At 41.3% G+C, this 27076-nt stretch overlaps 1 protein-coding gene across 1 annotated transcript; it reads left to right on the top strand.

Moving 5' to 3' along the window:
• Positions 1-1021: 1021 nt before the first annotated feature.
• Positions 1022-17980, top strand: LOC306887838 (globoside alpha-1,3-N-acetylgalactosaminyltransferase 1-like; the record flags this gene model as incomplete). Its single annotated transcript, XM_079445838.1, has 5 exons — positions 1022-1195; positions 2096-2181; positions 15896-15925; positions 17011-17145; positions 17293-17980. 5 exons carry the CDS (start codon positions 1022-1024, stop codon positions 17978-17980), a joined length of 1113 nt encoding a protein of 370 aa, XP_079301964.1.
• Between the last annotated feature and the right edge of the window lie 9096 nt (positions 17981-27076).

The raw sequence follows: 27076 nt of genomic DNA on the forward strand, positions 1-27076 counted from the left end.
GTTTTCAAAAGTCTCCATTTTGGTCCGTTTCAACCCCGGAATTTTCAAACTGAAACGGGGTCTGCAGCATTTTCAAAAGTCTCCGTTTTCAACCTCGGAAACGCCGGAGTAGTGTAAACGATAGGGTTAACTGTAGTAAAAGTTATACATTTTGAAAAGAAAACGCACTAGTGTAAACGGGGCCTCAGACAGCGCGGATTAAGAAAGGCATTGCCTAGCATCCATCTGGCGAATCTCAGCTCTCTACCCAACAAAAACTCCTTCTACTCGCCCGGACAAAAAAGAATTTCTCAAACTCTGCTGCTCTGTGTTTCACAGAAACCTGGCTGAACGACGCCATTCCAGACAGTGCGCTTCATCTGCCGAGCTTTCAGCTGTTTAGAGCAGATTGCGGCGCAGAATCAACGGGGAAACCGCGCAGCGGCGGGACATGCTCCTACATCAATGAGAGGTGGTGTACAGATGTAACAGTGTTAAAGAAGATGTGCTGTTCACATCTAGAAGCTCTCTCCATTAACTGTAGGCCTTTCTACTTGCCGTGGGAGTTTTGCTCATGCATTCTCGTGAGTGTTTATATTCCTCCACAAGCGCATGTGAGCCTGGCTTTGCAGAAACTCACTGATCTGATCACAGACACAGAACAACAACACCCATACTCTGTTTTAATCATTCTTGGGGACTTTAATCAAGAAAATCTCTCCCATGAACTGCCAAAATACAGACAGCATGCTACATGTCCCACCAGAGAAAGTAATATATTGGACCACTGTTACACCACAATAAAGAATGTATATCACTCTGTCCCACAGGCAGCTTTGGGGCTCTCTGATCACTGCCAGGGAAATCTATTTAGAGCACCTTATTATATTAATTAAAATATAGATATTTGGCGCCAGATATCAATTATCGTATCGCATTGAGAAGAATCGCGATACATCGCCATATCGATTTATTGTTCCACCCCTAGCGAGGATATGTGCATTCCCACCTGGCCTTATGTAACATTCAACAATGATAAGCCATGGTTTACAGAAAAACTCGACACCTTCTTCAGGCTAAAAAGGACGCATACAGAAATGGGGACAGAGTCTTATACAATCAGGCCAGGAACACACTGAATGAGGAGATTAGAGTGGCTAAAAGGACCTACGCTAAAAAGCTGGAAGATCAGTTCACTTCCAATGACTCCGCTTCAGTGTGGAAAGGCCTGAAAGCCATCACCAAGTACAGGACACATCCCCCAGCACTGAGGTGAATCATCAGCTTGCTGAAGACCTGAATGAGTTTTATTGTAGATTTGAAACCCCCCACACCCATCCTGACCATCTCTCTACACAACCGTTAACACCTCCACCAACCCCTCTCTCCCCCACTCCTGTACTTCAGATCAGTGAAGAAGATGTGCACCAGGTCTTCAGGAAGAATAAGAGAAGGAAGGCACCAGGCCCAGACGGTGTGACACCAGCCTGCTTGAAACCCTGTGCTGACCAGCTGGCCCCCATCTTCATACAGATCTTCAATAGCTCTCTGGAGTTGTGTGAAGTCCCTTCCTGCTTCAAACGCTCCACCATCATCCCTGTCCCAAATAAACCGAAGGTAACAGGACTTAATAACTACAGACCTGTGGTTCTAACGTCTGTGGTCATGAAGTCATTTGAAAAACTGGTTCTGGCTTATCTGAAGGACATCACTGGACCCCCTGCAGTTTGCTTACCGAGAAAACAGGTCCGTGGATGATGGACTCTGATGGAACATGGGACTGCATTACATCCTGCAACACCTTGACAAATCAGGGACTTATGTGAGTATCCTGTTTGTGGACTTTAGTTCGGCCTTCAACACCATCATCCCTACACTCCTCCAGACCAAACTAACCAAGCTCTCTGTCCCTAGCTCTATCTGTCAGTGGCTCACCAGCTTTCTGACAGATAGGCCGCAACTAGTGAGACTGGCGAAATTCATGTCAATCAGCCACTCCACCAACACTTGTGCCCCTCAAGGATGTGTACTCCTTAACTGAGAGTGACACTCGCTGCTCTTCTCCCTTTACACCAATGACTGCACCTCTAAAGACCCCTCTGTCAAGCTCCTGAAGTTTGCAGATGACACCACACTCATCGGCTTCATCCAGGACGGCGATGAATCTGCTTACAGAGAGGAGGTCAAGCAGCTGACTGTCTGGTGCAGTCGTAACAACCTGGAGCTCAACACGCTCAAAACAGTGGAGATGATCATGGACTTCAGGAGAAACCCCCCTGCACTCCACTCACCATCATAGACAGCACTGTGACTGCAGTGGAGACATTCAAGTTCCTGGGATCCATCATCTCTCAGGACCTGAATTGGGACACTCACATCAACTCCATTGTAAAAAAAGCGCCAGCTGAGGTTATATTTCCTTCGGGAAGTTTAACCTGCCACAGGAGCTGCTGAAACAGTTCTACTCAGCCGTCATCGAGTCTGTCCTGTACACCTCAATAACTGTCTGGTTGGGATCAGAAGACCACAGAGAACAGTTCGGACTGCTGAATGAATTATCTGTGCCCCCCTGCCCACCCTTCAAGCACTGTATACGTACATCCAGAGTGAGGAAAAGGGCTCAGAGAATCACTCTGGATCCCTCACATCAAAGTCATCCCCTTTTTGAACTTTTGTCATCTGGTCGGTGCTACAGACCCAATTACCTGGACAGCCAGGCACAAGAACAGTTTCTTCCCCCAGGCAATACAACTTATGAACAGTTAAATGCCCCCCCCCCCCCCCCCATTATGTAATAACAATGTGCAATAACCTTATATTTATTTGCTACCACCTCCATCCTAGTACATCCCTGCATCTCCTTCTACTCTATTCCATTGTATCATCTATAGCACAACTGTACATACAATTTATTTATGTTTCAAGTTATTTTTCTTTTTCAGTTTTTTAATTTATTTATATTTACATATGTGTGTTTTTTATTCTCCTCTTATTTTTTAATTGTCTGTGTGTCGTTGTTGTCTCTGTGCACTGGAAGCTTATGACACTAAAACAAATTCCTTGTATGCGCAAGCATACTTGGCAATAAAAGTTCTTTGTGATTCTGATTCTGATGATGCATGATGGGATACTCTTTGGCTTTGTCCAAATACCCACACTTGTGGTCTTGGCCACTTGAGAGTGTGTGTGTGCGACAGGAAGTAAGTGTGCAAGTCTGTCCCATGTCTTCAAAATGCCAAAGTGCAGTGCCCTTAATGCATACAAAATCCACACTATCTCAAATACCGCTCCGGAGTGCTATTCGAGGATAAGTGTATCCCATCGTGCATCATGTTCTGGAAATAAATCGTGAGACTTTTTTGCCACGATCACACGAGAGGTCACAGAAACATTTTCAATGTAAGTTATATATTAATATAATAATTAGATATTACAAATAATTTGGTAGAAAAACAGTGTCTTTAGGTTTTATTGGCAAGAAGATGAGTAGTGGTGATATTTATTTTGTACAACATTTGGAACTGCTTTTTATCATATATTATGTTTTTTTTTTGCTGCTTTGTACATTGGTTATTGGCTATTTGTTGTTATTTTTTCTTATTATCTGTGTCCTGTCCTGTTGCTGTCTTTCTGTTGCACTGTGTGGAGCTTCTGTCACTACAACAAATTCCTTGTATGTGTAAACATACTTGGCCAATAAAGCTCATTCTGATTCTGATTCTGATTCTGATTCTGATTTCTGATTCTGAGAGTTTTGCACACTCATCCAGCTGTATTTATTTATTACCACTGTTCTCACGTTTCTGCTGTTCATAATGTATATAATCCTACATTGCTCTGTTCATAATGTACATACAATCCCTACATTGCATTCCTATTTATATTCTGTATATACTCTGCTCAATACTGTATATAGCAATTCCACTGTACATTCTGTAAATCTTATCTTCATTTACTCTGCACTTATATGTATATAAAACACTATATTCTTGCACTTCTGGTTAGATGCTAACTGCATTTCATTAGCTCTGTACTTGTACTCTGCATAAATGACAATAAAGTTGAATCTAATCTAATCTAATCTAATTCTGATCATTTAATTAGAAGCACCACAAATTAAAATTGTGTCATGTTATAGGGACTACTGAACAGACATTTAGAAGTTGATTTTAAAATGCAAAGTATTTCAAATTAAAATAAAGCCACGTAAACATTTACATTTTTACAACACTATATGTGGGGAAGTCGTGGCCTAATGGGTAGAGAGTCGGACTCGTAATCGAAAGGTTGCGAGTTCGAGCCCCCGGCCGGCAGGAATTGTAGGTGGGGGGAGGGAATGTCCAGCGCTCTCTCCACCCTCAATACCATGACTGAGGTGCCCTTGAGCAAGGCACCGAACCCCCAATTGCTCCCCGGGCGCTGCAGCATGGCTGCCCACTGCTTCGGGTGTGTGTTCACGGTGTGTGTGTGTGTGTGTGTGTGTGTGTGTGTGTGTGTGTGTGTGCATTTGTTCACTACTCACTGCTGTGTGTGTGCACTTGGATGGGTTAAACGCAGAGCACCAATTTCGAGTATGGGTCACCATACTTGACAATACATAAAAAAAAAAAAAAAAAAAAAAAAAAAAAATAAGTGTGTCCTATCCAGTAATGAAAAGTTCGACATACACTTGTGGTCTTCACACCCACTTGAAGACTTCGCCAAATACAGGAAACACATCATTTAAGTACTCATGTGGTCAAGTGCAAAGACCACAAGTGTGGGTATATGGACAAAGCCATCATTTTCTCAAGGTGCAAACAGGAACTGCTTTGGTCATGTGACAATTGTGAAACCACACATATTTTTTTGCAGGAAGTGCATTAAAACGTCAAGTCAGTAAGGTTTTTAGAGCTTTATAAACGACAATCTTTTTTTTACGGTCGCTATTATGACCGGTGGGATTAAGTGGGTTAAGAATATAGGCTAAGAATTACATTTTCAAGCTTTATGGCTGTTGTAAATCTCATGAGGCAACAGATGGCATTGAATCTTTTCCAGTCCATGCTGTACTATCAGAGCTTCATGAGGTGTCATTCCTCCACCCCATACAAAACTAACCCTGGAGATATTTATGGCTTATAAAGCCACACAACCACTTTCCTGTGTATTTTCCATTTTAATTACTCATTTTTATTTTCATAGAAATTGGCATCCTATTGTAACTTTAACTGGGTTATCATCAGCTGCTATTAGATAATCATACTGATGTTAATGAAATTAAATATGTTTTAGGACAAGAGAATGTTTTGAAGAAATATCCTTATCCTAATTCTTATCTATACAATAAAAGATAGTGAGGTCCAAACCAACATGTGGTTGACTTTCATTGTAACTACAGGGCTGTTTTTTTTTTTTTTTTATTCTTGTACGTGAAAAAAATAGGGAAGTTGTAAAAAAGAATACAGAAAAGATGCCCAAGTGCTCCACTCATTCATTTAGGCTATTTATTTATTTAGCTTGCAGCTCCAAAAGTCTCAACAAAATTGAAAAGACAATAAAAGTTAGCACCTACTAATCGGAATCTAGCCTGTATATAGAAAGAGATAGGGGTAGAGTGGGGAAAAACGTCCCCATGTGGTAAAAAAAGAAAAAAAGTGTTTTAAAGCTTGTTGTTTTGTAGAACATCACAATTATGTATAATATGAGAACAGTAGGGCCTGTAGATATGGAGCATGTTGTCACGAATCTGGTCCATGCTCTTCCGGACAATCACCACCAGATGTCACTCACTCACCACATTGACTCTCACACCACACTTCTCTGGACTGCAATACCCACAATCCATTGCACTGACGACACGCAGCTGATTACACTGATCACACAGCTGAATTCACTGATCACCCCATCACACACACTATTTAACCTGGGACTTGCTCTAGCTCAGGGCCGAGTATTGTTAGCGTTTATCACTCTTCTAGCGATAGCAACTCTACAGAGCCATAATTCTAGTCCTAGTCTTGCCTTGTTTTCCTGCCGTGTCTGACCCTGCCCGTGTTTCCTGGATTAACCCTTCGCCTTGCCGTTTGGACTCTGTTTGCTCCCCGTTTGGATTATTGCTCTCGTCTCTGGATTATCTCTCTGCCTTGCCCCTTTGGATACTGTTCGCCGATCGTTGACCCACGCTTGCTCCACGGATTGCTCTGTCTTGCCCTTGCCATACCTGTTTGCCGATGTCTGACCCTGCCTGTTTCTGACCATGTTTCTTAATAAAGCTTTGCACATGGATCCGCACGTCTCACGTCTCGTCAGCCCCGTAACACATGTGTTATTTAAGAAAAATATAATGTTATTTTCAGAATGACATCATTTTTTTTTATCAAACATAGTCTGTGGGTAAAACACCCCCAGGAGGCACGCCTATGGGGCAAAATGCCCAATTGGTACAAATTAAATTTTTATTAAAAATCTAATAACAAGTAAACTATGTACATTTTTCATACATTTTATAAATTATTTCATTTAGTGATCAAACTCCATCGCACACCTGCAAGTGATAGGTGCGTAGGACAAAGGACCAACCAGGTGGATCGCCTCAACAGACAAGCAATTCCCGCACACTATCGTAACTTGCAAAAAAGTAATATTTATTAATTAACACAACGTTTCGGTCACACGACCTTCATCAGGAGTATACAAATGTTCAAATTCATCTCTTTTAAGATGAACACATGACCACTTAACAAAGCTCCATCTGTAAACAATTAAGCTCATTAGGAGTATAGATGAACATCACATCGTAAACAGTTACAAATTATGATAGTTACAAAAACCAACAAGGATCCCACTACAAATTCACAAGATCATCTAAAATACATAACACGTTGTCTTCAAAAAGCATCAAATTATTACACCAATCAGTCAAAACTCCATAACCACTCAAACTCATTATAAATTCATAATAGAAACGGCACATCATTCAAAACAATTACACCACTATAACATTACATTAAATGGTGCTTCATCGTTCATACCCATAGGTGATAAAGTTTGAAGGGTATAAATCCAAAACAATTCACGTCTCTGTAGAAGTAATTCAATGTCTCCACCCCTAGGTGGCAAAGTTACTTTCTCAATCCCACAAAAACGTAAAGAGGTAACATCGTGATTCAAATTTAAAAAATGTGCCGCAACTGGATAATTCATATCTTTTCTTCTGATCGAACTCTTATGTTCACTAATTCTTTGTTTCAATTGACGTGACGTTTTTCCCACATAGCCTATACCACAAGGACAACGGATCAAGTACACAACATGAGTGGAAAATATAAATTTTCTATAAATTATCTATAAATTATTTCATTGTCATTAAAACTTTTCTGAACACATTTAACTTTTGTTTCTCAAAAAGGGGGGGGGTTGGCTGGGGCATTTTCCCCCACTATGAAAAAAAATACTAACAGCTTGTGCTAAATCTCTCTTTTGGCATTATAAACTACTGTCAGGATTTACTACGGGTTCGTAGTGAAATGTATGGGAGGAAAGCATGAATCATGCGGGTGATGGTTTGCTGTAGTCAGTGGTAGTCAGTTGCTGGTACTTGCACCATTATCTGCATAACTGATAATTTTTTTGTTCATGCAGCACCAACAGTGACATCCTCCAGGAGCGGCGCTTGCAGCGCTACAGCTGCGATAGCCAGTGCAGCACTGACTAAATTCAGAATCACTGTGATGAACAGCTCTAAAACAAAACAAAACAGAACCAGACATATCATAAACACAGATATATTGTAAGACATGGCTTTCATAGACACTTACCGAAGTACTAGGAAATTTAGCATGAAGAACGCACACTATTCCAACTAATGTAACATCCAACATCAGGTGTTTTGGGAAGTGTTCTCGGTTCCGGTTGACCTAATTAATGCAGCCTAACAATCCTTTAATGGATTTGAATTATAGAAATGCAATAGTTTATTATGTGTAAACCAGGTTAAAGAGATGGGTCTTTAATCTAGATTTAAACTGACAGAGTGTGTCTGCTTATTATGCTAAAGTCCTGTTCTGTAAGCATGAATTGAAACCAAACTTTGTAACTTCAGAAACGCTAGTATTCCAGAATGTTTGATTTTGGACTGGAACAACACTTTCTATATATATATATATATATATATATATAAAGAGAACAAAGTAAAAAGGGAGAGAGAATCCAGTAACAATAACATGAACACAGCAATATCTTTCAGTATCCACTCAAATATCTGAATAAAGACATTTGTGAGACAAGAGAACAGAAACACAGATTACAGACAGGGAGTAAGAGGTTGAATAAATAATAGTTCAGTGTGCAATAAGCCTTAGAAACAATGGTAAAAACAACACATGAGAAAACAAACAAATAAAAACAACCTCAGAAAACCACACATTATGTGTTTTGCTGGGGACGTCGTGGCCTAATGGTTAGAGAGTCGTACTTGTAATCCAAAGGTTGCGGGTTCGAGTCCCCGGCCGGCAGGAATTGTAGGTGGGGGGGAGTGAATGTCCTGCGCTCTCTCCACCCTCAATACCACGACTGAGGTGCCCTTGAACAAGGCACCGAACCCCCAATTGCTCCCCGGGCGCCGCAGCATAAAATGGCTGCCCACTGCTCCGGGTGTGTGTTCACGGTGTGAGTGTGTTCACTGCTGTGTGTGTGCACGTTGGATGGGTTAAATGCAGAGCACGAATTCCGAGTATGGGTCACCATACTTGGCTGAATATCACTTCACTTCACATTATTTTATTTCGCTTAAATAAAAATTTTAAGCTGAGGGAGGCAGAAAAGAAAGGGTGAAGGTGAAAGTAACGAGAGGACAGAGACATGAAATAATTTAGAAATTCACAAACTCACATTGCCACACCTAACTGAGAGTCGGAAGCGTACATTCATGTGATGTGTTGCCTCCGTTCCAGCCCTGTGAGTTTGTATGGAAGAGGACACATACAGTGGCCACTGGAACTTATATTCTTTGATGAGGAACCAGAGGTATGCAAGAGTACCCATGCACAGTCAACATGAGTTTCTCGCTTAGTCTCTGTGAGGTGGAAGAGAAGACATGAGGATACATCCTTAGCGTTTCAGTAGTGGACTGCCACGGTCTTGTCCTTTCTGTAAAGAAATATATATTCCTGTTCGTACACCAGAAATGCTTATGCATTTTCATTGTTGTTCAATCTCATGTTTGTGGGGTTTCATGAACTGTTTTGTCTGTATGAATAGAGATAGATAAGGGGCAATGTTTATGGAAGCCCAAGGTTTATGGGATGTTGCTGTAAAGCAGTTTTGATATAACAGCGCATGTTGAATTTGTGCTGGTCAGACAAAGTCTGAACATTGAAACATACGCAACTAAGATTGTTCAATAAACTCTGTTACTTTTTACCATCATCACTTCGTCTCCTGCTTCTATTCTTCTCTGGCTTTTCTCGGTCAACTTCTTGACTGACAGAAGACTGTTAAACACTCATTTTGGGTATCAACAGCTCTGCTGACTAGTTGTTCTGTTACTGGACGAACTGATATTTTCTGATGGGATCTGGCATACGGGGCTGGATCCTAAATATTATCTGGCGTGGAGACCCGGTCTAACAAGTGTAAGAAATGACATCTGCTACAAAAACTAAACATTCCATAACTATACAAAAAGGATAAATGTTTACATAAAGAGTAGACTTGTTTTTTCTTGAGAGGAACCCATGGCTGTTGGTCAGAAGGTCTGGAAATGATTGTACTCAAGAGGTAATATAGCATATGCATGACAAAAATTAAACAGATTTTGTAATTAAGTTTTTAAAAATTTTAAAATGACTAATCAATGTCAGTGGTGTCACGGAACGCTAAGAGGAGCCCCGTGGAAAAGATGAAGTCAGGGTCCAAGTGCAGGGAAGGTGCTTTTAATTGAAAAAAAAAGGCCAACACGGCACAAAAAAACTAAACAGAAAAGGACTGGGATACAAAATGGCAGCACAGACCCAGCCAGACCAGAGCAAACACTAGAAACAAAACCACTGCCACACATTTACAAATAACAATTCAAATAACAAATAATGCAACCAGGCAGAGTGGTAGGAGAGGGGAGACTATATACAGTAGTCTGTGGCAATGGGGAACAGATGCGGGTGTAATGAGTGTAATTGAATGATGTGGCAGGTGTGTGTGATGTGGCAGGTGTGTGATGTGGCAGGTGTATGTGATGTGGCAGGTGTATGTAATTACGGGAGATGAGTCAGGGAGGAAGGGAGATGGCGGCCTCCTGTGGCGACAGGGAGAAGCGCAGGACCCGGACTCGTGACAAGTGGTTTTTGTTCATTTTAGCCTGGAATATCAAGTTTACTGTCAGTAGTCTTATAGTCAAAAACTAATCCATCAAACACACACTCTTAAAATGATAGTTCACCCAAAGTGAAAATCCTGGCATTACATATTTCAAAGAGAACATTTGATAGATTTATCATGCCATGAAAATATATAAACAGTGTGCTGGGAACCAAAACATCCATATATAATATTTTTTTTTCCTCAAAGGTCATATTTTTCATGAGTACCATTGTGCTATTTAAAAAATGCAGTATATAGACTTTGAGAATTCATATTTACTTATTTTTATAATATATGAACAGACTCTTACCTTCTAAACTCACAGTACACATACTATTATGTGCCCTTTTAACTGAAAATATATGTCATTCTGTGTTTATAATTGCTGTTTTTCCAAGAGCTGACCCCTCTGGCACCAACGACAGAAGCTGATTCTGATTAACTGAAAGGAAAACGGCTTATAAAAAAGCAAAAAAAAAAAAAAAAAACTATCCAGTTCTTGATGCAAAACTTCAGCAACTTAAAATCCATCTGGACTGTATAAATAAGATCACAAAGCACACAGACAGTGTAAATCATTACATCGTCACATGGATGTCAAAGTATCAGACAGATGTGAATGAACTTGACACGGAAACTATGTCAAAGCGAGGATAAATGCCTTTGTATACATATGAAAAAACTTTCATTTGACGCTCTGACTCTTGCTGACTGTTTCAGCTGCTTTAAATTAGTGAATCCCCTGCAAGGAACAGAAGTGACACCCAGTGATTCAGCATCACTGTAATCCCTGTAATGAAGCTCGACTGCAAACTTGTGGTACGAAATCTAAAAACAGCTACCTTGATATAATTGTTCCTGATCAAGACCACTGACCTCCCAGTAACAGCAACTAATGAGTGTGGGAGAAAGCATAGGTAAATGCGCTAGTTTACAGTTTCATGCCTCTGGTATCATTTCACGTCTTCTCACAAAAATAACTCAGATCAATATTTTTTTGTCTTTAATAAGTCTTGTAATAAGAAGCACAGTGAGACAGTCATTACAGCAAAAGACATGTCAGTTTATTTTGTGATGCTATATATAAGGTGTATTATACAATCAAAATCACAAGCACAACTCATTTAGAGAAACATAATCTTTATGAGCAGTTTCAATCTTGTTTCCGTTGCTCTCACAGTAAAGAACAGCACTTTTAAAAGTGGCTAATGATCTCCTTCTGTTTTCTGATTCAGGTGCCCGCAGTATCCTGGTGCTGCTCTTCAGTGGTTAACATCATATCTATTGGATAGACAGCAATTTGTTAGGATAGATAAGAATAGATCTCGCACTGTCACTATTTCCCGTGGTGTACCCCAAGGTTCTGTACTTTTATTTCTCATTTACGTGCTGTCACTGGGTCAGATCATCAGACGTCATGGTCTCAATTTTCATAGTTACACTGACGATATTCAAATCTATTTTACAGTCCAACCAAGCTCAGTTTGCCCACCCCCTTCTATTGTTTCCTGTCTTCAAGAACTTAAAACCTGAATGTCAGATAACTTTTTACAACTGTGGACAAACTGAAATCCTGCTGGTTGGCCCTAAAGTTCCTCCCAGCATGACATATTCATTGACATCAAAGGTGTCCAGACTAGCCCCTCACACATTGGTCAGATTGTTAAATCATGCTTTTACCAACTACGAAATATTGTTTGCATACATCCCTCACTTAATTTTGCAGATGCTGAAACTATTATCCATGCTTTTATAACATCTAGATTGGATTACTGTAACTCCTTATAAAGCGGCTTACCTGCCAAAGTTATTAATCGTCTCCAAATGGTACAAAACTTTGCTGCTCGAGCCCTTCCATTTAATAAAAAATCTGCACATATCACTCCCATCCTTCACCAACTTCACTGGCTTCATGTGGCCAAACGTATTCAGTTCAAGTTCTTAGTTTTAGTTTATAAGGCCCATAACAGCCTCACACCTCAATATCTAGTCGAGTTAGTGCAAACATATGTTCCTGCAAGGACTCTCAGGTCTAGCAATGATAACTTTCTTGCTGTGCTCAAGTATAAACTCTTTATGGTGGGTGGTAGAGCTTTCTGTATTATAGGCCCTAAGCTATGGAATAAGCTGCCCCATAATGTTCATGCTGCCTCCTCTCTCCAGACCTTTAAGTCTCAACTTAAAACTCATCTATTCACTTTGTTCTCTAAATAACTCTTCTACCTCTCTGTTTCCCCTTTCTTCAACTTCTGTCTATATGACACATGACCATTTTCTTGACATAGCCTATCATATGATTGTGAGACCTCTTGTTGTTAATTATCTGTAGATCCTTGTTGTCAACACTTGTTTGTATGAATATTCCCTCTGATTGTTTGGTGTAGTTTGTTTGCCAATTGCTTGTATTATTTTGTAAAGTGACCTTGGGTTCTTGAAAGGCGCTATAAAAATAAAATATTATTATTGGTTACACTTTATTTCAATAGTCCACTTTAGACATTCTACTAACTATAAGTAACTTTATCATTACAAGTCAACTACATGTCAACTAATTCTCATTAATTTGCAACTACATGTCTACTAACTCTCAGTAGGGTAGGTTTAGGGTTAGTAGAATAAGTTGAAATATACTTGCAAAGTTTCTAATAGTCAGTATGTTGTATGTTGTGGACCCATCAAAATAAAGTGTTAGAAGATATTAAGCAGACAGTCTACTAATACTCTAATGACTGCTTGTTGACATCGAAATAAAGTGTTACCTTAAGAGGGGGGGGGGGGGGGGGTCTTTGCAAAAGGACAATTTAGAGTAGGGGGAGGTTGCTGGCTCAGGTTCTGAGATGACAACATTAACATTATAGTAGAAAATGACATTGGAGTTTGTGCTTGACTGCAGGGTCAGCTGCCTATGGTGAGCATTTATTTTACTTTGCTTGGCAGTATAATCTGGTAGAATAGATTAAAATAGTTATTAATAAATAAATAATAAATTACAAAATAAATATATAATTACCAAACTAAAATGACATGCTCTGAATTATTATTATTATTATTATTATTATTATTGTGTTTTTTTAAATATTGTACAAAGTAGGGGTGGCCAGTTCACGGTTCACGGGGCAAATTCCAAATGGAAGTGATCATCCCTATCCCCTTGGAGTGGGGACTTTGGAGTGAACAGGGCACCTGCGTGCCATTATGTAGTCGTTTAGAATGCAAAGGTCATTATCTTCAGCTGGGATGTTCCCGTGACAACGCAGCACGGTGTGCATCAGGAGATGTCACTGTTTTAATGTCATAAATGTCTTTTTGTTGTTGTTAGCATAACTGTTGCAAATGAACATACATTTTATATTTTAAAACGTTTTTAAAGCTTTTTGCTGTATAATATATAAAAACTAATATGTATACAACTTTTAAAATATAAAATGTATGTTCATTTGCAACAGTTATGCTAACAACAAAAAGACATTTATGACATTAAAACAAAGACATCTGTTGACACACACCGTGCTGCTTTGCCATTTGTGAGGCGTGTCCCGAGCACCTATCAGCGTCGCCCTGGCAACAGAGGAGAAACAACTGCTCCCAATCACCGCGGGCTGATCGGTCACAGCTGAGACAAGTTCACAGACGGCTACAAAAGCCGTGTGGAAGCACACTCGGGTGAGCAATGTTTCCAGAAGCAAGGAAGCTAACAAGCCTGTCTTTTCTCCCGCAGAAAGCAGCGAGTGACCGGTCAGCCCTACTCCTCCCGCACTGTTTCCCGGATCACCAAGCACAGCAGCCACAGGAGGAACCGCGCACGCAGCACGGACTTTGGATTTGTTAGCACTTGCACCTTTTGAGTTTTATGTTCAATAAATACACCCTCCGGGGCATTTCTTGCACTTCCCTCTGTCGTGTGATCCATCAGCCCGCTACACATTGGACAAAGTTTGTTTGTACATTATGATGGAATAATATATGTGGCGTGACATCAGTGCCGGTGCAGCACAAATACAAATAATTTGCTTCTCTAATGTAGCTAAAAACTATGCAGAAGTTTGTCCAAACCCGTAGCAACTGTTGCCAGTATTCAGTTAGACTGACATGTTCTCAGAACTTCTCACAGGGCTCCCATAAGACGTCGTGAATCTGTTACATTATGATGTAAATATAAATAATGCTTTGTAATTTTATACAGTTTTATAAAACACTTTGGAAATCATGCCAAATATTGCAGAAAATTAACCTGAATACATTTAGGGTAATTTCAAAGATGTTTACAAAAAAGTTATGGCTAGACAGTCGCACCACATGATATTTTGACACTTTGAATAACAGAAAAATTACAAATAACTCATTTGAAAAGTTAAAGTGAGTTCATACATGGTAAAGGCTCTTCATATATATGGCATCTTTTTATGCATTTAAACCTATTTTTAACTGGAAAAAATGCAATCGGACAGAAAATTTAGGCATCACGTCATTGACCCATGAGTGAATTGAAAGCTTTCAGGCTTATTATTTACATTTACATTTACATTTAGTCATTTGGCAGATGCTTTTATCCAAAGCGACTTACAACTGGGGAATACACAAAGTGATTAATCTTGAAGAGGCAATCAGACAGAGGAAGTGCTCGTAACACCAAGTCTCAGTCATTGCTCAAATAAGTACAAGCTAGTAAGCGAAGAGAAAGATAGAGGGAAAGAGTTTTTTTTTTTTTTGAGTTTAGGATGAAGTCAAGTACTGCCGAAAGAGATGAGTTTTCAGTTGTTGCTTGAAGATTGCCAGGGATCCGGCGTTCCGGATAGGGGTGGGAAGATTATTCCACCAGCCAGGAATGGTGAACGAATGAATCTGTTTGAAAGTTATAATCAATCTGGCTTTGAAAGTTCACATTTTGCATCTTATTTGTTGTTCTCTAATGCAGGGCCCCACCCTCATGAGTTAAACTGAACTCTAAAATGAACACACTCCTCCTTCGTTGATCTACACCTGTCTTGCTTTTATTCCTCTCATTTGTGCTTCGGTCTCATATCAATATGGACATGAGTATTTCCAGAATAATGCCGATCCATCAGAATTTTATCATAATTCTCGTGTCCTTTGGGATGGTATTGAGTGGGTATGTATACTTTTCAGCAATATTACATTGTTTGCCTTTGTGTGTGGGTTGTGAATTGATGTGATAATAATGCATTATTATTTATAAGTTGGCATTACCACTGCTTGACCTGTGGCCAGAAGCACATGAAGTATTTAGCTCTATTGTGCTTATGTGCCTTATTTTTAACACAAACATCTTTATGAACTAACCTTGAGAAACATATTATACATTTCTGAAACTGCATTTTATTAGCCCCTTTAAAAGGACCCCATTTTTATTTTATTCTCAAGATGTACCATATTAAGGGCGGTTCAGGTTATAGGATTGCTGAATGATTTGGGACAGGAAAGCAAAAGTCTTTGTTGATTTTCCACCCTACAATTCATTACTCTGCATTTTCTGTGTTCATATAAAGTTCTAAACTCTGAGAAAAAGTTACACATTTACAGAGATCTCCCCTCGTAATGTTATATTCTTCTCTTATAGGCTCATTTACCTGAACAATAACAAGTGCAGGTGAGTCTAATTCAGTTAGAAACGTGTGATGCAGATGTGTATGTGATGTTCTCTTGATTTGAGAAGTTGTTACTGAATTATTTCATTTTTTAAGCTGCAATCAGCAGATAACAGAACAAGGTGTCATTGAGTGAGTAATGCTGTGCATGCACATATCACTCTTCATCACACACACACACACACACGTTGGTTTTTGTGGTTTATGGGGACTCTCCATAGGCGTAATGGTTTTTATACTGAACAAACTGTGTGTGCTATTGCCCTACACCAACCCTACACCTAAACTTAACCCTCACAGGAGACTTTGTGCATTTTTAGATTTTCAAAAAAACACCATTTAGTATGTTTTTTAAGCCTTTTGAATTACGGGGACATAGGCAGTGTCCTCATAAACCACCTTCATATTGTAATACCTCTGTCATACCCATGTCATTATACAAATTTGTGTCCTCATAAACCACATAAACATGCACACACACACACACACACACACACACAAAAACAAATGCTAGCACACACACATGCTAGTATTTACACGCTCATGTTCAAAAACACATGCACGCACACACACACACACACACACACACAATCAAACTCACACACACAACATAATCAAAGTCAAATGAGTAAGAGTTTGACTTTGTTATTATCAGGCCAAAATGGAAGCAAAATACGTTTGGACTGCGCTCAACGCCAGGGTGTGTAAAATGTCATCTTCTTAAAGTTGACTTTATTTTTAAGTTGATCCATAGACTACTGCTCAAGACAAAAACATTCTTGGTTCATGGTTGTTTTTGTGGTTATTATCAGATGGCCAGTGAGAGTTAAATGATGATGTCTTCAGTTCACTGATGGAAATAAAATAAAAAAAAACTGGGAAACACATGTTATAAATGTGTATCAACTTCATGAATCAAAAAAAATGTCTGTTGTTCTTTCTGTTTATTCACATTTATTACAGGTTGCTGTACAACCAACCGAGTGCATTGGTAGGGTGAGTATTATGTTTTTAGTATCAACCTGTTATAGCCTATTTCCACTCATAAATGGAATGATTACGGCACGTATGTGTGTTTTTAATGAAGTCGGACAGATGTTGCTTCTGTGTCATCATGGTCAGCTCCAATCATTTGGGAGGGAACCTTTGACTCCACACTGGTCGACTCTATCTACAAACAACAAAATCTCACCATAGCAACCACTGTCTTCGCTTTGGGAAAGTAAGTCTTCACGATACCTCTCATTTTGTATTAATAATTCTCATTTGTTTCCCCTCCTCTGTTTTTACTAGTTTCTGGAGATAGTAATGATTGAAGGTTAAATAAACCATAATATATCTCTCTGTATTTGTTTTCTCTGTTTGTTAGATACATGCGTTTTGTCAAAGACTTTCTGGAGTCAGCAGAGCAGCATTACTTTGTTGGATTTCGAGTGCATTACTACTTGTTTACAGACCAAGAATCCGTTCCTGAAGTGAAGATGGGTGAAAACCATAGTTTGACAGTTCGAAAGGTTCAGAGTTTTAACCGATGGCAGGACATCAGTATGAGCAGGATGGAAAAACTGGAAAAACTAATAGAGAATGAACTAGCCAGTGAGGCTGACTATATTTTCTGCCTTGACATAGATACAAAGTTCTACGGCCGGTGGGGTGCGGAGACTTTGGGTCGTCTGGTAGGTGTGATACATCCTTGGTTCTTCGATGCTCCAAGGAATCAATTAACATATGAGCGTAGACCAGAGTCTCAAGCATACATTCCAGCTGGGGAAGGTGATTATTATTATGCTGGTGCTGCATTTGGTGGTTCATTGAAGGATGTATATCATCTCACCAAAACCTGCAGGGAACAGCTGAACATTGATGCTGCAAACTCCATTGAGGCGCTATGGCAAGAGGAGTCTCACTTGAACAAGTATTTCCTTTTGAACAAACCTAGTAAACTGCTCTCTCCTGAATATATGTGGCGGGACATCAGTGCCAGTGCAGCACAAATAAAAATAATTCGCTTCTCTAATGTAGCTAAAAACTATGCAGAAGTTCGTCCAAACCCGTAGCAACTGTTGCCAGTATTCAGCTAGACTGACATGGTGTGTTCTCAGGACTTCTCACAGGGCTCCCATAAGACGTTGTGAATACTAATACTGGCAACAGGGATGTCGACATCTGCCACCAAGAAATGAATAATCACAGACATACAGATGTACAGTCAGGTCCATAAATATTGGGACATCGACACAATTCTAACATTTTTGGCTCTATACACCACCACAATGGATTTCAAATGAAACGAACAAGATGTGCTTTAACTGCAGACTGTCAGCTTTAATTTGAGGGTATTTACATCCAAATCAGGTGAACGGTGTAGGAATTACAACAGTTTGCATATGTGCCTCCCACTTGTTAAGGGACCAAAAGTAATGGGACAGAATAATAATCATAAATCAAACTTTCACTTTTTAATACTTGGTTGCAAATCCTTTGCAGTCAATTACAGCGTCTGGAACGCATAGTGACAGCTCTTTGGATCTCATCTTGACAGTTGACAGCAACAGATTCCAAATGCAAATAGCACACTTGAAATGAACTCTGGACCTTTTATCTGCTCATTGTAATTTGGATAATGAGGGTATAACACACACCTGGCCATGGAACAGCTGAGAAGCCAATTGTCCCATTACTTTTACATTTACATTTATTTACATTTATTCATTTAGCTGACGCTTTTATCCAAAGCGACTTACAACTGCTATACATGTCAGAGGTCGCACGCCTCTGGAGCAACTAGGGGTTAAGTGTCTTGCTCAGGGACACATTGGTGTCTCACAGTGGATTCGAACCCGGGTCTCTCACACCAAAGGCATGTGTCTTATCCACTGCGCCATCACCACCACCACCACTTTTGGTCCCTTAACAAGTGGGAGGCACATATGCAAACTGTTGTAATTCCTACACCGTTCACCTGATTTGGATGTAAATAACCTCAAATTAAAGCTGACAGTCTGCAGTTAAAAATGATCGTGATTTTAACGGTAAAAAACTGTGAAAATGCTACGGTAAAAACCTGTTACATGGTTAACGGAAAGTTCCTGTAAAATTTACAGGGAAAATCCGTAAACTGACGTTCCCAGAATTCCCTGCGTTCCATTTCAAATTCTGTTTGTATTTGACGTTGTTTCTTTGAAATAACTATGTTTCTTCTTAGTTTTTTCTTATCAGTTATGTTTATTAGGGTTGTATGTTGCATCTAATGTTGTTAAATTAATGTTTATAGCATATTTCAGTTTAATGAGTCTCACCATGATGGTGTTTAGTGCTTGTGTGAATGACACTGTGCACCTTCTGTATATGCTATTGTTTAAAAGTTACTTGTGATGGGCTTTGGCTCATCATGTGACTCTCTCATCATCACCTGCATTTGGTGGTTATCAGTGTATTTGAAAGGAACAAAACAGATTTCAGTACTTTAATAGGTTGGTATATTAAGATTATATCAGTTAAAGAAATTACGGTATTTAACTGTAAATTTAAGTTAAAACCGTAAAACCTAAAACGTTGCTACCGTATTTTTTACGGTAGAATTCTGGCAACCACAGCTGCCAGTTTATTACTGTAAATTTTACGGAATTACTTTACTCAGAATTTTTACAGTGCACATCTTGTTCGTTTCATTTGAAACATCCATTGTGGTGGTGCATAGAGCCAAAAATGTTAGAATTGTGTCGATGTCCCAATATTTATGGACCTGACTGTATATGAGCACAATGTGGCATCAGAAACAATATCTGCCAAAATCTTTTTAAATAAACACTCACAATATCTTATATCTATAACTATACATATAGATATATACTAGACATATACTATACATCTATAACTTTTAAAATATCTATAAATTATCAAACTATTTGCAATACTCTTTATTATGTAATCAAAGGCAATGTGCGTGTCTTGAAAGCACTGATAATCCTTTGTTTTGCCACTTTTATGAAGAGAGTTGAGGGAGGACGTTTAGGGAGCTACAAGGCCTGAAGCTAATAGGGCTGCACGATATATCGTTTCAGCATCGATATCGCGATGTGCACATCCGCGATAGCAAAGTCTCTTTAAGACAAGTCATGTCACTCGGCGGCCATCTTTTAAACGCCTCCCGGGCGTCCAAGAGCAGCTCCTATCACTTTGTATGGGGAAACATCAAATTCTCTAAAACTATTCAAGCTTACGATTAAATTTCATATTTAGACAACAAAAGACAACAAACAGCACCACTCCCCTTGCTCATTTATGACTCCCTTCTCTCCCTGCCATCTCTGCCTCTCACTCTTTCCCCTCATAAGTTTACACTCAAAGTAATTAAGAATATGTATATACCACATATCATGTATCTTGTGAACCTGTTGTTTTTCCCCTTCATGTTTGGTATCGTCCTAAATGTCTCTGTGCGATTGGTAAATTGGTCTCAATATCACAGTAGTCACTTATATTGTGAGAAATATTGAAAACTTTTGTAGAATTGTGTTCTACTGAGGAGGGTGTCCCCCCCTTTAGGGGTCTGCCGGAATGTTTAACCATCTTCATCCAGTTGCGACCCTGGAGCACTAGAACCAAAAAACCCAAAAAGTATTTTATGTTTTTACAACTGATCTGAACATTTCTTTGTCTTTGTTATCTGGGTATATAAGGGAAGTGATAAAACACTACTTTGCAATTCTGTAGCCTGAATAAGCCCGTAGTGTGGTGTGTCTCTACACTCCATACTATGTATTTTCTAAGGTCTGGTATGCATCTTTTACTCTTAGATTAATCTTGATTTTGATGTTTTGTATTGATATGATTTGACATCTTTGAATTGGCTATGCAATTGGCATAATTAATACATATTTACCTGACTGATAATAAAATGTTACATTTGACTTATTCTGATCTCTTCAGAAATTTTTTTTGCAAGTAGATTAATGTGTAGGGGTATTTACGCAAATATGCGTCTAGGATAGATCATACTGAAGTACCAATGGAGGAACCATGAAAACCAAAAAAGTGTCATTAACGAAAATTATGACAAATTATTAGTCAACAAAATTAACACTGATTGCCAACTAACTTGTTTTTGCACACACAACGAATTCGTTTTTTTTGTGTCAGGAGCTTCCAGTACAGCTGCTATTAGGTAGGCTAATTACACTGATGATAATTAAGTCTGCTTTTCATTTTAGGACAAGAGAAGATATTGTGAAGAAAGTTATTTACAATAAAAGACGGGGTCCAAACCAACATGTTAGAGATGGTTGATAGGTATTTATAAGGCAAAAAAAGACAATAATAAAAAAGCTGAGACAGCTTTTAAAATCTTTTTTTTCTTCATTGTTGTAGGTGAAACAGAGAAACCCACATGTATCTATATAGAGTGGGGGAATGCGCCCCTACTGTTTTTCCCAACATAACCACTAGATAAAGTCAAGATACATTTTTGTTGCAACTTCGGTCTACGTTGATGAGAATGATGTAGAAGTTTTCACCATGAAGCTTACACTGGTGATGTACCTGAGAGAAAACAGAGTTTGCACAGTGAGCTAGAGCCAGCCCACACCAAACCGAAACATGCCCAGTGCGGGCTTGCCCAGGCAGGGCCCACAGCTTTGGGCTCACCACAGGCCCCCTGTGAGCAGCCCACACTAGCGGAGTGCCCACATAAATCCCATGATGGCCCAGTGTGGGCCAGCCCGTTCGGGCACAGAGCAACTTTTGTTCCTTTGGGCCCTTGCAGGTTTTGTGTAGGCAGCCCTGTAATGCAACTAGGAGAATTCTAACAATATTGACTGACCATTCTTTGGCCAATTAACTGAACTGGAATAGCGCAAACCAAAGAGCTATTTACACCTAGACCGGGTGTAAATGCCCCCCGAAACGCATTCAAGACGGATAAAAATCTGATCGCTCAAACCATTTCGGGAGGTGGTCAAAACTGCACACATGTAAATGCATCTGGTTGTTGAAACCATATATGCTAATTTTACTCCTCCAGAAATATTAAAATAATAAACGTGTGAGAGCATTTTATAGGCTATATGGCATGTTATAGTCAGATATGACAGCGCTAATGCAACAAGCATCACTGTTGATGAGTAGCTGACTATCTCTTCAGAAAGCTGACACTCAAACTGCTGCGAATTAAACTGAAAGTCGCAGACGCTCAACACACAATCATCTTCATTAAAAGTAGTGACACTAACCTATCTTTCCAGTGTTGATGCCGCACTCTCTCCGGTTGCGGTCTCTGATATTGAAATTAGCTGGTAATGAATAAAATGTAGAGCATATCTATTGCTTTCATTGACGCTAATGCCATAAATTTGCATATGGCGCAGAAATTGAAGAATTAACATATCCGTTTTCCGAAGAAAGATTTATGTGGCCAAGTGTAAATGGAAAAGTTTTAACAAATCAGATCAATATCCAATCAGAGAAAACGCATGAAGTAACCAGGTGTAAACAGGCCTTAAAAGATATCAAACCTGTTGTTTAATATAGGCCAGGGATCCACTTTCCTGCAGAGTTTAACTTTAACCCTAATCAAACACACCTGAGCATGCTAATCATTGTCTTCAGGATCATTAGAAAATCACAGGTCAGGAATGTGGTCCCTGACATAGGCCTATTTGCTTTTCAGAGGCCGATTGAAAATACTTGAAAAAGTCCTCCTGATTCTGAAGTTGAGAGTGAGATAAAGGTGTGATTGAGAAATTCAAGAGACAGTGTGGGTGGATGAAAGGAACGTTACCACCATCTGCTGATTAGTTGAGAGAACTTGAGCTTTGCCAATGAATACTTTAGCACAACAAAACATATGTTCAGCAGAGGTCAAAGTAATAATTTGGTATTTTTTATTTTTATGTTAATTTATATGATTTTTATATTTGTATAGATAATTTCTAGTCCCTTTCAAAGTGTTAAATTAGCAGTATTAACCTAAGTATTTTTTTAACCCACCCATGGGGGTGTTTTACCCCAGCTGTGGTGCAAAATGCTCCCTTGGTACAAATGTAATTTTTGTTAAAAATCTAATGACATCACATTTTTCATACTTGGTTTATAATTGATGCATTTAGCAGTTTCCCTTTCAGATGCAAAATGAATGGGAGGAGAGTAGCTGCTATTCAAATGAATCATGCAGGTGATTTACTAAGGTTTGCTGTAGTCAGTACTGGTACTCATTATCTAATGCCAAAACATTTTGCGCCTGTGCTGTTGTTATCGGATCTGCTTTTTGTGACTCTACGCTAATTTACGCTGCTTTTGGTTGTGTTGGTCATTATAAACATGCACTGCCTGCGTCAGAACTTTCTACTCCCATCGCTGCTTTTATGCGACTGTGTTGTGTTCTCACGCTAATTTGCCGTTTTAAAAAACTGGATCTTATATAATTAATACAGTATTGCAGATGGGAGGACATCTGGTTTAAATAATTTTCTACAATATTGAAAGAAAATTTTAATTCAATTACCAGCAAAACAAATAACTTAGATTATTTTAAGTTAATTAAGTTAAGATTATTTTAAGTTAAGTTATTTCTCAGATCGCTGCGTGCTGTCCACATTCCGGGGGAGCTCAATCATGCGGCCGATGCGCTCTCACGACAGCTCATTTTCCCCGGAGAGTGGCGACTCCATCCCGAGACGATCTGGCTGATCTGGAGTCGATTCGGGGAAGCTCGGGTAGACCTGTTTGCTTCCGCGCGAGTCCTCCCACTGCCAGCTATATTTCTCCCTGACCGAGGGGCCCCTCGGCACGGACGCACTGGCACACAGCTGGCCTCGGGCTTTACGCAAGTATGCATTTCCCCCAGTGAGCCTGCTCGCACAGACACTGTGCAAGGTCAGGGAGGACGAGGAGCAGGTCCTTTTGGACGCGCCGTATTGGCCCACCCAGACCTGGTTTCGCGAACTCCTTCTCCTCGCGACAGCCCCTCCCTGGCACATTCCTCTGAGGAAGGAACTCCTTTCTCAGGGGCTCGGCACCATATGGCACCCGCGTGTGGCTCCTGGACGGGACGTGGCTCCTGGACGGGACGCGGCAGACTTAAGTGGTCTACCACAGGCCATGGTAGACACCATCACTCAGGCTAAAGCTCCTTCAACAAGGCAAGCCTATGCACTGAAGTGGAGTCTGTTCGCGAACTGGTGTTCTTCTCGCCGGGAAGACCCCCGAAGATGCACGATTGGAGTAGTGCTTTCGTTCCTGCAAGAAAGGTTGGAGCGTAGGCTGTCACCTTGAAAGTGTATGTGGCTGCTATCGCGGCCCATCACGATGCAGTGGACGGCCGGTCCCTGGGAAAGCATGATCTCATCGTGAGGTTCCTGAGGGGTGCCAGGAGGTTGAACCCCCCTAGGTCACCCCTAATGCCCTCCTGGGACCTCTCTATCGTCCTGGTTGGACTTCAGAGGGGTCCCTTTGAGCCGCTGGACTCAGACGAGCTGAAATTCCTGTCGGCTAAGACAGCGCTCCTGACCGCGCACACTTCCATCAAGAGGGTCTCCCCTGGCGGGTCAGGAGACTCGGGAGGCCATGGCGGATCCGGGGATTCAGGAGGCCATGGCGAGACAGGGGACTCGGGAGGCCATGGCGGGACTGGAGACTCGGGAGGCCACGGCCTTATTTCTTCAGGCCGCCAGAGGGGTTCTGTGGCCTTGGCCCTTGGCCCGGCCACACAGGCCGTGACCCTATTACCCCCCCCCCCCCAAAAAAAAATTTCTAGGGGAAGTTCCCCCCTGGGAGTCACTGAGGCGCGGACTTTGTGGGGCGCTCTGGCAGCGCGGACTCTGGGGGGCGCTCCTGCAGTGCAGAGCTGGACGGACCCAGCGGAGACGCAGGAGAGCTGGACGGGACCAGCGGAGACGCAGGAGAGTACCTGCGAGGAGCAGGCACAGGAGGGCGCTCTTGAAGCGCAGATTCTCGGGGGCGCTCTGGGCTGAGGACAGAGGCGGTGCTGGGAAGATTTGGGTGGCCGGAACATTTGGTTGGGTATATGTGGAGGGTCCTGGCGAGGGGTGAGCTGGGGGGGCCTGGTTGTTTTCGGGTTGGTTGGATGAAGATTGTTCTGACATTCTTCGACTTCGAAATTAATGCCATTTACATTGAGGACATGATTAATCAGCTCGATCAGGGAAAAACTGGACGTGGGAAGATCGCTACTGATGACATCATCATCCAACCCAAGCCGAAAACAGACACCGAGCGAGGCGTCCATCCAGCTCACCTTGTTGGAAAGCTCAAGGAACTCCTCCACATAACTCACCAATTCCTGACCATTCTGCCGCAGGCACCAAAGTCTGTCTTCAGCCGTAGTCATGTTTAGGTCCAGTCTTCTGTCACGTCACACGTAGGAGCAGGGAATCGATGAGGCGAGGAACGTCTTCAATACTTAGACTTTTATTTTTGCAAAGCCACACACAGGTTGACGTATATAGATGACGATCAGACTGGACACAGAGGCAGGGAAACACAGGGCTTATGAACACGGGGAAATCAACAGGGAAGAACGGAAACAGGTGTAGAGCAATTAAACACAGGGCTGGGGACAAATCAACTAATGAACAGGGAACGAGGACAGGAACAGGAAGGCCAAATATGGACACGAGAGACGGGGAAACACAAGACACAGACTGACAATTATCAGTTGATCTACATGGGAAGATGGCGGCGCGATCGATCGCTGCGGCTGCTCCGGGTCCCAAAGACGGTGCTTTTATGTCGTTTAATGTCGTCTGTTCGTCTCCAAATAGTGTCAGTTTACCGCTAACTCTTAAGGAAATCACCCCAGAATTCATCTATGATCGCCAAAGTCTTTTGGATATCAGCAACGCTTACGTACACCAACTCTCGCCGGCGGCTACTGAGAAGCTACGAGGCCTTTGTTTACTGCTGGAGCCGGACCTCGAGACCGCGGCCTCGCCTACTGACGCTACCCGCACAAGGCAGCGTCGCAAGCGGTGTGAGAGAGGACGGAAGCGCGGTAAGCGCGGAGGTATACGAGCTAGGCTAAGAGCTAACCCCTCAAGACCGGCTCTTCCAACACTCTATTCACGGTTTGAAATGCAGAATGACACACCTGCACAAAAACTGCCCACACCTCCCAACGACCGGGCACTCTGTCTGTCTCCAGCCGACGTAAGGAAGACCCTATCTAGGATTAACCCACGCAAGGCTGCGGGTCCTGACAACATACCTGGCCGTGTTCTGAGAGACTGTGCTGCACAGCTGACAGATGTCCTAACAGATATCTTCAACACCTCGCTGAGTCAGGCAGTCGTCCCCACGTGTTTCAAATCCACAACAATCATACCGGTACCGAAGAAATCACCTGTGTCCTGTCTCAATGACTACCGTCCCATAGCACTGACTCCAATCATGATGAAGTGCTTTGAGAGGCTAGTCATGCATAACATCAAAACCAGCCTCCCCAACACACTCGACCCGCTCCAGTTTGCATACCGTCCAAACCGCTCTACGGACGATGCAATTTCCTCCACCCTCCACCTGGCTCTTACCCACCTAGAAAATAAAGACTCCTATGTTAGAATGCTGTTCATTGACTTCAGCTCGGCATTCAACACAATAATCCCACAACAGCTCATAAATAAGCTAAACCTGCTGGGCCTTAACAATTCCCTCTGTAACTGGATCCTGGACTTTCTAACTGGAAGACCTCAGTCAGTCCGTGTCGGCAACAACACCTCGAGCACTACAACACTGAGCACAGGTGCTCCACAAGGCTGTGTGCTCAGCCCGCTGCTCTTCACACTGCTGACCCACGACTGCACTGCCAAGTTCAGCTTCAACCACATCATCAAGTTTGCTGATGACACAACAGTGGTAGGTCTCATCAGCAACAACGATGAAACGCACTACAGAGAGGAAGTGGCACAGCTGGCTGAATGGTGTGGCACAAACAATCTGTCCCTCAATGTGGAGAAGACAAAGGAGGTTGTGATGGACTTCAGGAGAAACTCCGTTGACCACCCCCCACTGACCATCGACAGCTCGACTGTGGAGAGAGTCAGCAGCACTAAATTCCTGGGGGTGCACATCACAGAGGATCTCACCTGGACCACCAACACCATGTCACTCTCCAAAAAGGCACAACAACGCCTACACTT

The sequence above is a fragment of the Barbus barbus genome (assembly GCF_936440315.1).
Source record: "Barbus barbus genome assembly, chromosome: 21".
NCBI classification, from domain to species: domain Eukaryota; kingdom Metazoa; phylum Chordata; class Actinopteri; order Cypriniformes; family Cyprinidae; genus Barbus; species Barbus barbus.